Here is a 13,475-nt window from a genome sequence, read left to right as displayed (position 1 = left end):
CTTCCTTCCTTCCTTCCTTCCTTCCTTCCTTCCTTCCTTCCTTCCTTCCTTCTTTCCTTCCTTCCTTCCTTCCTTCTTTCCTTCCTTTCTTCCTTTCTTCCTTTTTTTTTTTTTGCTAGTCCTGGGGCTTGGATTCAGGGCCTGAGCATGGTCCCTGGCTTTTTTTTTTGCTCAAGGCTAGCACTCTACTGCTTGAGCCATAGCACCACTTCAGCCTTTTCTGCTTATGTGGTGCTGAGGAATCGAACCTAGGTCTTCATGCATGCCAGGCAAGCACTCTACCACTAAGCCACATTCCCAGTCCTGGATTTTTCTTATGTTAATACTCTTTACTGTTTTCTTCTGTGGCATTATCTACTTAAAATTATTCATTCTCAAAATTTAACTTAAACTACAGTCCTCGACGCTTACTTTGGGAAGTAAGAGATTGCTTAATATAGGACCTACAATGGGGATTAAATAAAATGTTAAACTATTCTTCTAGAATGTAATTGTCACAATAAAACCAACGACTGCTACTATGATGAGAATGTCGCAAAGCAGAGGAAGAGTTTGAACACAGCCGGAAAGTTCGAGGGAGGAGGGGTTTGCATCGACTGCCAGCAGAACACCACCGGCGTCAACTGTGAGACCTGCATCGATGGGTACTACCGGCCGCACAAAGTGAGTGTTGCTGAGCCCCACTGACTTCCAAGCTGACGGGGAGATCATCACACCTCCACCTTACATGGAAGACTCATCCTTCATTCAGTCTTGTAATACCAGTAGAGTCCTTTAGATCTCTGTTTCCTGCGCTGTGCTCTTTTCTGGCTCAAAGTAGAGTTGAAGCTAATGCCTCAACGTGCATGCGTGGCTAGTCAGCTGGAGTCCAGCGACCTTTAGCTGTGTGATCTCTGGTAACTGCCCATAAATGTGAAGATGCAGCCAGTGACGGAAACAGCCGTATCTTTCCCACCGGGTGTATTCAGTCAGTCCTCAGTGGCCTTTTCATTGGTAATCCTTAAGAAAAGGCCCTGAGACATAGCAGAGTAACAAGCTAGAAATAGTGATATCAGGAAAGGTGACACTTTGCTAATGATACCGTTGTCACCATCAAAAAGAAGTCTGTGCCAGGCTGGGGGCAGTGACACACAGCTGTAATCCCAGCTACTTGACAGGTGGAGGATGGAGAATCATGGTTTGGGGTTCACCCCAGGCAAAAATGCAAGACCCTATCAATAATAGGTGTAAAGCAAAAAGAGCTGGGCTGGGGCATGACTCAAAGGGGAGAGCACTTACCTAGCAAGTGTAACACCCTGGGTTCAAAACTCAGTAATAAAAAACAAAATAAATAAATAAATAAATATAGGTGTTGGTGGCTTCCTGCGTGTAGTGGGGGTAACCCAGGGTCCCCCTCTGCTTTCCAGGTATCTCCTTACGAGGACGAGCCCTGCCAACCTTGTGACTGCGACCCTGTGGGGTCTGTCAGCCCCATCTGCATCAAGGACGATCTCCATTCTGATCTACAGAGTGGTAAGCACTTGGTTCAGGTTTGAGTTTGCAGTGGGTGTTTTGGGGGGTGTGTGTGTGTGTGTGTGTGTGTGTGTGTGTGTGTGTGTGTAAGATTTGTACCTGGTAGAACTATCATCATTGTGTAGTAATTTGGTCTGATTCCTTTTTTTTTTTTTTTTTTTTTTTGTAATCCAAGACTAGGACTCAAATTCAGTGTCTGATGCTTTTGAGCCTTGGCTAGAGCTCTACCACCTGAGACATGCTTCTACCTTCATGATTCCTTATTGATTTTTTAAAAACAATCTAATTCTACCACATGTCAAGGAGCTGTGGTGTTTTTTTTTTTTTTTCTTTTTCTTTTGGCCAGTCCTGGGGCCTGGCTTCTTTTTGCTCAAGGCTAGCACTCTGCCACTTGAGCCACAGCGCCACTTCTGGCCATTTTCTGTATATGTGGTGCTGGGGAATTGAACCCAGGGCCTCATGTATACGAGGCAAGTACTCTTGCCACTAGGCCATATCCCCAGCCCCCATGTCAAGGAGTTTTCAGAAACCAGAAAGTGTGTGTGTATGGTGTGTGTGTGTGTGTGTGTGTGTGTGTGTGTGTGTGTGTGTGTGTGTGTATTTGGAGAAGATGATCAAAGTCTTTGACCATAGGCAACCCTAAACAAATGGACTCGAGTGGTTAGTATAAAGCCAGGTAGGGGTGTTGCTGAGGGTTTGAAGCAAACAGGAGAGAAGGAAGTGTGGTGTGGAGGTGACTCTGCTGGTAGTGAAATGGCATGTGGGCCATACCTGATGAAATAAGGCTTGGTTGAAGCCATCTGTGGAACACACTGTGTAGTTACTTCGGTCCTAAGCGGCATTCAGAGGGTGTCTGTGGACATTGTCAGCCGAAGACAAATCCTCCCATTAACTTGTACTGTCAATGTCTCTCCCTTTCAAAAACCTGCAAGGAAGCTTGCAAATACTGCAGGGACCTGAACAGGTTGCATCTATTGAGAGAGATCTGTGACCACGTCCGGTAAAAGTGGCTGTGGACCAGGATGGAGAGGCATCCCTATGGGGCCCATTGGCATGGGAGACAGAAAATGACTCACAGAGCACGTTCTCCCACGTGACTACTAGTGGAAAGCTGGCGATAATGGTGCAGACAATTATACCCCAGATTAAAACATTTAAAAACATTACCCAAGCTTTTCAGCTATACAATGTAGAAAATATTTAGCCCATATTTTATTTATTTATTTTATTTTATTTTTTTTTTGGCCATTCCTGGGCCTTGGACTCAAGGCCTGAGCACTGTCCCTGGCTTCTTTTTGCTCAAGGCTAGCACTCTGCCACTTGAGCCACAGTGCCACCTCTGGCCGTTTTCTATATGTGTGGTGATGGAGAATCGAACCCAGGGCTTCATGCATACCTATTGCCACTAGGCCATATTCCCAGCCCTATTTAACCCATCTTACAGGAAACTGTAATTTACTTAAGTTAAGACACTTGGTCATGGATACGCAGTTAGTAAGATTCAGAGATGGCATTAAAAACAAAGATGGTACTTAGTTTTTTCTTTTGCCTCTGTACTTATTCAAAAATTCTTTTGATAATTTATTGCCTTATAGTTTCTGCCACTTAAAGTATATAATTCAAAATTTTCAATTTTTTGGTATTCATTACCATAATCTAAGAGTAAAACGTTTGCATCACTGCTTGAAGAAACTTCTTACCCATTAGCAGTGAATCCTTACACATATCCTGGCCTAGACAACCACTAGTCTACTTTCTCTGTATAGATTTGCTTATTCTGGGCATTTCATGTAAGTGGAACCATATGCTATATGGAGTTCTGTGACTGACTTCATACAGTTAATAGGATATTTTCAAGAGTCCCATTGGAGCATGTATCAGTACCTCCTTCCTTCTCATTGCTGAATAATATTCTGTTAATATAGCTCTATCACTTCTTACATATCCATTCCTCAGTTGATAAATGTGTGAGTTATTCCTGCTTTTTGACTATTATAAATAATATAGACATTAATGTACAAGTTGTTTTGGGGAGTTTATATCTTAATTTTCCTTGGATATTTACTTAGGAGAATTATTCTGTCATACAGCAATTATCATATACTATTTTGAACCTATCTTGCTTTTCCTCCCTCCCTCCCTTCTCCCTCCCATCCTCCCTCCCTCGCACCCTCCTTCTTTTCCTGACAGGAAGGAAGATCCTTCCAGAGTGAGATCCTCCAGATCTCAGCCTCCTCAGTATGGGACTGAGCCACAGGTGACAGCTAGCTGCCATAATATAGTCACCAGCATTTCTGGATTTCATCTGTTTTCTTTCTTTAAACCAGGAATGGCCAAACTGTTGTCCGTGGATCAAATCCATTTACTTCTTGCTCTGAATTAAGTTTTATTAAAACAGAATGAGGGCCACTTGAATATGCCTTGTCTATGGCTATGTGAGAGCAATAATGGCCAAGCCAGTGGCAAACAAGACTATGGCCCTAGAAATGTACACTCTGAAGCACTTCTTCATCTTCCATATTTACCCTTGTCTTCCACCCTCCAGGGAAGTGGCCAGGCCAGTGCCCTTGTAAGGAAGGCTATGCAGGGGAGAGATGTGATCGCTGCCAGTTTGGCTATCGGGGTTTCCCCAGCTGTGTCCGCTGCGAGTGCAGTCTGGCTGGCAGTGTGAACCCTGACCCGTGCACGGAGCCATGTCTGTGTAAGGTAAGTGTGTAGGAGGCCCCTCCGCTACGTCCCTGTGTCTCCAAAAGAGGAAAGGTGTTACGCGGGCTTTGATGATTGATGAGTATGTAAAGCAGTCATGCCTGTTACGGCACGGCAAGCTGGCCATATTGTGCATCCTGGGACTTGGGTGGGCAGCTGGCTTTCTTCTTTTGTTCTACCTCTGGGTAATCGCCATACAGTCCCCAGGCATTTCTGCAGATAAAACCCAACACTGCATACCACGGTTTTTAGTCTTGGCTTAAGTTTTCTAAGACATTCCTTTCTAGCTTTGTGTTTGGAGGCCAACCAGGTAAATGCCAAACTTCCAGGAACACTAATTAAACACAGATCTGTTGTCTTGGGTCTCTTTAAAATAAAGAATTGTATAGTCGTAATAAATGTATTCGTGTGGTACTCATGGCCGCATTAACAATGAATTTCTAGAATTTCCTCTTTGCATGTTATATGCTTTTTCCCACAGAAGCACAGTCCCAGGCACATTTATACATGACCAGAAATAATCTTGAGGATTTATGAGTAGAACAAATCAATTATATAACTCACTTCAGACTTTAAGATGTTTACATTATTTGTGCCTGGTGGTGCAAGTCTGTAATCCCAGCAACAGGGAGAAAGGCTAAGGCAGAAGGATAGAGAGTTTGAGGCTAACCCAGTTTACGTAAAAGATCTTGTTTCAACATCACCACCACCCCACATCCACACCAAAGTTCATATAATCAGCCAAAAAATGAAAGATGCAAAAGAAAACAAAAAAATCATTAAATGCAATGGCCAAGCTGTTTTAAGATTTTGAAGCTCTGTTCTTGGCTGCAAAATCAAAACAGTAGTTATTTCAAACTTGTCTGTTTTGGAAATATTGACTTCAAGAGGCTTGGTGTGTCCTTGTGTTTGTATTGTGTAAATTAATTTTTTAAAATGATCTTTAGTTGTACAGACGCAGTGCCACATAACAAAGCAGTTTGTGAATGCAATGCATCTTGATCATTGTTCCCCTCTTCAACCTTCTCACCTCATTTTGACCCACCCTCCCCTTACTTTTCTTAATTTTGTGGTGTATACAACGAATTCTTGACTGTGTTCTCCTCCCTTCCCTTCTTCATTCATCTAGCCCTTGGTCCCATCTCTCTTGCATGTAACCAGTTCCTGGTTTGTTGGGCTTTGCTCTAACAAATTATATCATTTGAACTCCCCATAGAGCCTATTATGTTTCAGTTAATTCATCTGAATCCATTTACATACTACCCAATGTGTTTACTTCTAGAATTATAGGTACATTCTATGTAGACCATGTAACCTTTGTTTCTCTGGTTCTGGCTTACTTTGCTTAGTATAATTGTTTCCAAGTCTTTCCATTTTCTTACAATTGGTACATCATTCTTTCTAATAGATAAATAAAATTCCATTGTGTAGATAGATAGCTAGATATATCACATTTTCTTGATCCACATTGAGAGACATCTGGGCTGATTGCATATCTTGGGTATGGTGAATAGTGCCGCAATGAACATGGTTGTGCTGGTGGCATTACTGAAACCTTGTTTGTGCTCTACTGGATAAATGCCCAAGAATGGGATTGCTGTGTCACTTTGAGTGATTTATTTATTTATTTATTTATTTATTTATTTATTTATTTATTTATTTTTGCCAGTCCTGGGGCTTGGACTCAGGGCCTGAGCACTGTCCCTAGCTTCTTCTTGCTCAAGGCTAGCACTCTGCCACTTGAGCCACAGCGCCACTTCTGGCCATTTTCTGTATATGTGGTGCTGGGGAATTGAACCCAGGGCCTCATGTATACGAGGCAAACACTCTTGCCACTATGCCATATCCCCAGCCCCACTTTGAGTGATTTTTAACTCACTTGTTTCTGTGGGTTGTCAAAGGCCCCGTTAATGTCATTATCTTCTCTCTTGGGACACATTGGACTCACCAACTCAATTTTATTATAACTTGCAGGAAAATGTTGAAGGGGAAAACTGTGACCGCTGTAAGCCAGGATTCTATAACTTGAAGGAAGGAGACCCCCAGGGCTGCACCGAGTGCTTCTGCTTCGGCGTCTCTGATGTCTGCAACAGCCTTTCGTGGCCCTTTGGTCAGGTGGGAAACTTGGGCATGAGGGGTTAATAAGCATTTCATTTCATGTGAGCTCTTTCTGGCTGTGTATCGTTCTCTCTCACCCAATTTGAGCAACACTGGCCTGGGTCAATGACCATCCAGTCCTGAAAGTGTCTCTCCATTTCCTTTCTAAGTGGTGTTTTCAAAGCCCCACTCATGTTCCCACTGAAATGAGACAATGTGGTACTGTAGAAGGCATCCCATTTCCACTTCTTTTATGGGGAGTGGGCTCGTGGTGGGAGGAGTCAAATCTCTTCACACTGCCTGCACTGGCCTTGGGCCAGAAGAGACACCAGGACCCAGGTCTTGAGAAGCTGGGGTGGGGGCAGTGAAACACTCAAGTGGCAAGAGAGGGAAAGGAGAGTAGGTGGCATGGGGTTATGAAGGCAGGTAGACTTCCTGGGGGGATGAGTGGGACAGGAAGCCTGGAGGGGGAAGAGTTCAGGGGTTGCCAAATGGAGACAAGGGAGTGTGTGATGGCTGGAGGCTAGGGAGGCACTTTCTGACAGGAGGTTTACCCACCTGGTTCTCCTGTGACCCACCCCGCACCCTCCCTGGGAAGAGGAATCACCGTCTCTGTAGAGGTGACCAACGGGGAGTATAGTATGTGAAAGTGGTGGTTATACATTTTTTAACATTTGGGGGAAATACAGGATGTAACAAAGAACAGGGAGTTTTAGTCACTGCCATTTCCAGATTGAGTATCCCTTGCCTAGGATGCTAGCAATCAGAAGGAGGAGTTTGGACTTGGGGCTTTTTGAGATTTGCAATATTTGCATATATACATAGAGATATCTTGGGAAAGTGGCCCAAGTCTAAATATGAAATTCACTTATTTCACCTACCTTACATGCAGAGCTTGAAGGTAACTTTTTTGTTTTTGTCATGCCCGGTCCTGGGACTTGAACTCAGGGCCTGGACACAGTCTCTTAGCTTTTTTGCTTGAGACTGATACTCTGCCACTTCCAGTTTTTTTTCTGGTTAATTGGAGATAAAAAGCTTCATGGATTTTTTTTTGACCTGGGCTGTCATTAAACCACAACCCTCAGATCTCAGCCTTCTGGGTAGACTTGAAGGTAACTTTATGCACTATTTTCAATGCCACCTGCTTTGTGATTCTGACCAACACATGCAGTCAGATGTGAAATTTTATACATGTGGTTCAAAATCTTTTGGAATTTGGAGTATTTTCTATTTGGGGTTTTCAGAGTGAGGTGCTCAACCTATGCTAAGTTTCTCACTATAATTTTAGTCTAATATGTACTATCTTTTTGGCTTGCTTCCTTACTGGCTTATAACTGATCTGGATTTGTGTGGATGTGTGACTTCACAGATTTTCTTGATTCTTTGACATGAGGAAGTTAACAATTGTGTTAACTTTACCTCTAGCGATGCTTTCTGGATCTGTCTCCTATCATGAAGATATTTGTGCAGGAGTGGGTGAAATCTAAGATGACATTTATTTCCTACTCTAAAATTCTTGGAATTCTGTTCTTTTTTAAGGTGAGCAATATGTCAGGGTGGTTGATCACAGATTTGATCAGTCCACATAAGATCCAGTGTCAGCAGGATCGGCTGGGAGGACACTGGCAGATAAGCATCAATAACACTGCAGTCTTGAACAGACTGGGTCCCAAGTATTATTGGTCAGCCCCTGAGGCCTACCTTGGAAATAAGGTATGTTTGTCTACACACACACACACACACACACACACACACACACACACACGTAGAACTGTAACTTAGAGTGCCGACTTGAGCAAAGATGATAAGAAATGATTCCTAGTTCTGAATTCAAGCCCCACTGTCAGCATGGAAGGAAGAGAGGGAAGGAGGGAGGGAGGGAGGGAGGGAGGGAGGGAGGGAGGGAGGGAGGGAGGGAGGGAGGGAGGGAGGGACAGAAAGAGAGAGAAGAGAGAGAGGGGGAGAGAGAGGGAGGGAGAGAGGGAGGAAGGGAGAGAGGAAGAGAAGGAGAAAGATAAAAAGCCGGCAAAAGAAGAAATACAGAAAAGAAAGAGAGGGAGAGAGGAAGGGAAGGAGGGGGAGGAAGGAAAGAAGGAAGGAAGAAAAGAACAAGTGAAAGAAAGAAAAAGGAAAATAAGCAATTTTGTTGCAAAAAGCATTCAGATCATTGTAGTTTTATGAAACATCCATCAGGAAGAAAATCTATTATATATTGAGGGACATCTAATTAGGAAGAAATACTTCAGCCCTTTATTTAAGTAGCAGTACTAACATGTTGATTTCGGATACATCTTGCAATAAAATCAAAATCTTGAGATCATAGTCATGGGTCACACTTCACACCCTATAAATCATTTACATAGAATAAATGCCCATTATAGGACTAACAAAGGTTGATAGTCAAATCCTAGGATTTCTAAGAAGGAATGTATCTCCACAATATACTACAATTTGGTAACATTAGCTAAACAAGCTATTCATGTAATGTGCTTTTCATTGCCTTTAAAGTAAGTTTCCTTGCTGTAAGCTGACTGCTTGAATAGCTAGGAGCTTTGAGGTGGATCCTTAGGGACATAGATGACTATTATCCCTCTTGGTTCCCTTTCAGTTGACTGCCTATGGTGGCTTCCTGAGATACACAGTGTCCTACGACATTCCAGTGGATACGGTAGACAGTGGCCTCACGTCTCACATTGACGTCATCATTAAGGTGACTGATCTGCAGTGCTCTTATAATGAAACTTAGGATTCAGTGAGGTGGTAGTTTGATGACCGAAAGTGGTGAGGTAATGAAGTCCCAGCAAGGAGACTTCCCCGGTGACCATTCAATAGTGCCCGCCTGAACAAATGGGAGCTTAAGAAAGGCAAATCACGTTTTCCTTTTCCTTGCCAGTCCTGGGGCTTGAACTCCAGGCCTGGGTGCTGTTCCTGAGCCTCTTTGTGCTCAAGGCTAGTGCTCTGCCACTTGAAACAGCGCCACTTCCGGCTTTTTCAAGTAGTTTATTGGATATGAATCTCATGGCCTTTTCAGCCCAGGCTGGCTTCACCCTGCGATTCTCAGATCTTGGCCTCCTGAGTAGCTAGGATTAAAGGCCTGAGACCCTGGCCCTCAGCTGGCAAATCACTTTTGTTAAAAGCAGTTTCATGAAAAACTGGATATTATATTTACTACTCATAGAGTCATTTATTTCTATGCTTTAGTTAAAGATTAGGGATGTAAAAAGGGCTGCTCTGATGAAAATGATAGGCAAATGTATGACTTCATTTCTTTCTTTCTTTTTTTTTTTTTTTGGCCAGTCCTAGGCCGTGAACTCAGGGCCTGAGCACTGTCCCTGGCTTCTTTTTTGCTCAAGGCTAGCACTCTGCCACTTGAGCCACAGTGCCACTTCTGGCCATTTTCTATGTATGTGGTGCTGAGGAATCGAACCCAGGGCCTCATGTATATGAGGCAAACACTCTTGCCACTAGGCCATATCCCCAGCCCCATGACTTCATTTCTTTAAGGAATCCAGCAAGGCACTGAGTCACTAGACTTATCATTGGACTCCACCAGAGAGGCATATTATGGAGCACATTTTCTCTGATAATTCTGGAACAATTGCATGTTTGCTTGCAAGAATCTGGGATGTATGGAAAACCCCAATGCTATAGCATTGGGTTTTATTTTTGGTCATTCCATTGAAGGGCATATGTCTTTCCTCTTGTCTTGAAATGCTAGGGAAATGGACTCACTCTAAGTACACAAGGTGAGGGCCTATCACTGCAGCCCTATGAAGAGTATTTCAACGTGATTAGACTTGTGCCTGAGAACTTCCGAGACTTTCATAACAGAAAAGAGATCGATCGCGACCAGCTCATGACCGTCCTTGCCAATGTGACACATCTCTTGATTAGGGCCAACTACAATTCTGCGAAAATGGCTCTTTACAGGCATGTACCAGTGAAGGGTTGAAATCTTGTTTTATTGTTATATATTTTAAGCATAGTATTATATTAAGGACAGTGAAAGGAGCTAACTGTATTAAGATTAGTTTTATACATGCAATTTTATTAAAAATATGACTTGGGTATTTGTAAGAAATGTATCTAGTATGAGACAGACTTGATTTTAGGGGGAAGATGAATGGAATGAGGAAGGGTAAGTAAATACAATTATAATATTTAATATACATATGTAAAAATGGAACCATGTAACTTGAGAGTATTGGTGGGGTAGGAGTGACAGGGAGAATGATGGAAGGGTGACATTGATCAAGAGGAATTATACTTGCAGAATGACATGTTGAATTGAAACTCCATTGTACAACTACTTAAAGAAAATAAAACCAGAAAAATCTTCATGGTGTTGCCCAGAAAAACTTGAGTAGGGAACAATTGCCTGGACTTCATTCTTTCACTCTTTCTGTCTTTCTCTCTGTCTCTCCCTCTTCCTCTCTCCATCTCTCTTCTTCTCTTGATGCTAATAGTATTACCTTTGCATAATAATTTAAGTTAACATTGGTAACATTTCCACGAGGAAGTAAAGTTCTCACAATTCCTGGTCAAGCTTCAAAGTTAGATGATGGTAAAGCAAATACAGTGCAATTCATTTAAGGATCACCTTTGTATTCATGAGAAAATGATGAATGGATGAATTAGTAGGCAGCAGAAGACTTTTCCACAGCTGTCTAGGGACCATAGGGACCTTTGCAACAAATGCTGAGGTACTTCCTAGAATAACCATGGCTCCCAGAGTGAATTGCTGGGAAAATCTTTAGGTACTTACAAAAGTCACATGATATTTTGTTTGAACTAGATCTTTAGAAACCCATGTTCACTGGGGTGTGAGATGTTATTTGCAAGCCTTCAAGTCACATGCTGGACCCCCGCCCCCCCATGTGTTTGCAGGTTGAATTCTGTCTCTTTGGACACAGCGAGCCGTAATGCTATAGACCTGGCCGTAGCCACGGATGTGGAGCACTGTGAATGTCCCCAAGGCTACACGGGGACCTCCTGTGAGGTACTGCTTCCCTCCCTGCCTCTCTCCTTCCTTCTGTTCTTCCCTGAGGGGGAAAGCAGTGCACTGAAGTGGACAGAGTGAAGCACGTTTGAATTTAAACCTCAGAGAAACCAATGTGGGGTACAGATGTCATGGAGTTATGGGAATATTGGGTGTCACGTCATTTAATTTGGCTTCTCTGCCAGGGGTAGGTCGGGAGAGTTGACGTGCGATGACTTTGGGCAGTCTGCTGGCCTCAGCCAGCAGCCCAGTTGCGATACCAGTGTGGGATGTTGCACATCTAAGGAAGAATGGATTCTGTCATTGACCAGCACAGACAAGGCTAGCTCTAAGCCAGCTGCGCCTGGTTATTTGACGGGCAGGGGCTCCGCCTCACTTAGGCACCACAGGTTCTGTACCCTTGAATTGAACCAACTGTAGGTAGATTTTTTTTAATTTACTAGACATTTTTACATGACAACTATTAACATTAACATGGCATTTATATTCGATTAGGTATTATAAGTCATCTAGAGATTTTTTTAAGTGTGTAAGTTTAAATAAACTCCATATAGGCATAGTTTTTATGCAAATATCAAACCATTTTGTCTAAGGAACTTAAATAAGGATTTTGACATCTCTGGAGGTCCTAGAACCAATCCTCCTATAGATAGTGAAGGGCTACTGTACATATACTTGCAGATTATCAATGAAAGTTTTAAATGTATTTGAACATAAGTATGAGTATAACTCTTCTGACCTAGAACATACTATTTTATTTGCAAATATATATATATATATATTTTTTTTTTTTTTTTGCCAGACCTAGGGTTTGAACTCAAGGCCTGAGCACTGTCCCTGAGCTTCTTTTGCTGAAGGCTAGCACTCTACCATTTGAGCCACAGCGCCAGTTCTGGCTTTTCTGTTTATGTGTTAATGAGGAATTGAACCCAGGGCTTCATTCATGCCAGGCAAGCACCCTACCACTAAGCCACCTTCCTGGCCCCTTGCAAGCATTTTTGTTGTTTTTGTTTTTATGCCAGTTCTGGGGCTTGAAGTAAGGGTCTGAGTGCTGTCCCTTACATTTTTTACTGAAGGCTAGAGCTTTACCACTTGAGCCACATCTCTACTTCTGGATTTTTTTCTATTTAACTGAGAGAAGAATCACTTGTCTTATCTGCTTGAGTTGGCTTTGAACTACGATCCTTAGATCTCAGCTTCCTGAGTAGCTAGGATTACAGGTGTGAGCCATTGGTGCCTAGTTTATACTTGGGAGTATTTCAAGTTATTTTTATGTTACCTCACTAAATACTGGGAAAAATCAGGCCTTCAGATACCATCTCTTCCAAAGCTTAGGAGGCTGAGGGACAATGAGATTCTGTAATCTGGCCACACAGCTAGGAAGTAGTTAGGTTGAGAAGTGAAGCTGCTACCAAATGGCTGCACACATTTGTGATTGGCTGGGATTATGGGCATTTGCCAGTGGCTGTAGTTTCTTGGCAATCATTTTTTTTTGTATTCCATATCCATATATACATACCTATAGATACAGATATTGATGTATATAGATATGTATGTGTTTAATTCAAACTATCATTTCCTGAATGCAATTAAGTCAGTTTGGCTTGGCCCCTAAAGTGTATATTTGGCCATCATTTTTACAAAGTGAGAAAAAATCATCTACAATTTATTTTTTATGGATATTTATCAGTCATAAATTTTAAACTTAGCCAAGTTGGCCCTAGGTTACACTAAGTAGATATTCTCATAAATGTTCACATTTTAAATCTTTTTCATATAGGGTTGTTTTGTGTTTTGAAAGCAGCTGACTCGTTTGAGGTTTGAAACATGCATTTTAAAGCCCAGCAATGTCTAAGTTAGTCCAAGCACCAAGTGCATAATGCTGAATGGATAAAGGATCCTAAGACCAGCCTTGAACTAGGGAGTAGAGGAGCAGCAAAGGGGCTCTGATATAGAAGCCAGGCCAGCTGGGCCAGAAGGGCCAGTGGGGTGCAGCTTCTGCTCCATCCTTCCAGGCTTCCCAGGAACCCTGCTGACATGCAGGAGAGTGGCTCACGCAAGCACAAGCAACTGGGGAGTCTCCTGTCTGGGAGTCAGTGACAGACTGATTTCAGGGTTGTGTGGGGATTCTCAGTTTCCCAGATGCTCAAGTCACTTACAT

The 13,475-nt window shown here is 42.7% G+C and overlaps 1 protein-coding gene across 1 annotated transcript in view; it reads left to right on the top strand.

The window, feature by feature from the left end:
• Lama1 (laminin subunit alpha 1) overlaps window positions 1–13,475 on the top strand; it is a 148,007-nt gene that overhangs the window by 64,807 nt on the left and 69,725 nt on the right. The window contains exons 8-15 of the mRNA XM_048363582.1: window positions 485–663; window positions 1,407–1,512; window positions 4,058–4,218; window positions 6,193–6,333; window positions 7,855–8,028; window positions 8,924–9,025; window positions 10,034–10,245; window positions 11,203–11,314. Coding sequence (XP_048219539.1) covers window positions 485–663; window positions 1,407–1,512; window positions 4,058–4,218; window positions 6,193–6,333; window positions 7,855–8,028; window positions 8,924–9,025; window positions 10,034–10,245; window positions 11,203–11,314 — 1,187 coding nt within the window. The remainder of the gene's footprint in view (window positions 1–484; window positions 664–1,406; window positions 1,513–4,057; window positions 4,219–6,192; window positions 6,334–7,854; window positions 8,029–8,923; window positions 9,026–10,033; window positions 10,246–11,202; window positions 11,315–13,475) is intronic.

Source organism: Perognathus longimembris, chromosome 15 (assembly GCF_023159225.1).
Source record: "Perognathus longimembris pacificus isolate PPM17 chromosome 15, ASM2315922v1, whole genome shotgun sequence".
NCBI lineage: Eukaryota > Metazoa > Chordata > Mammalia > Rodentia > Heteromyidae > Perognathus > Perognathus longimembris.
Note: the sequence above shows the minus strand (reverse complement) of the source record. Positions and strands in the feature narration are given on the sequence as shown.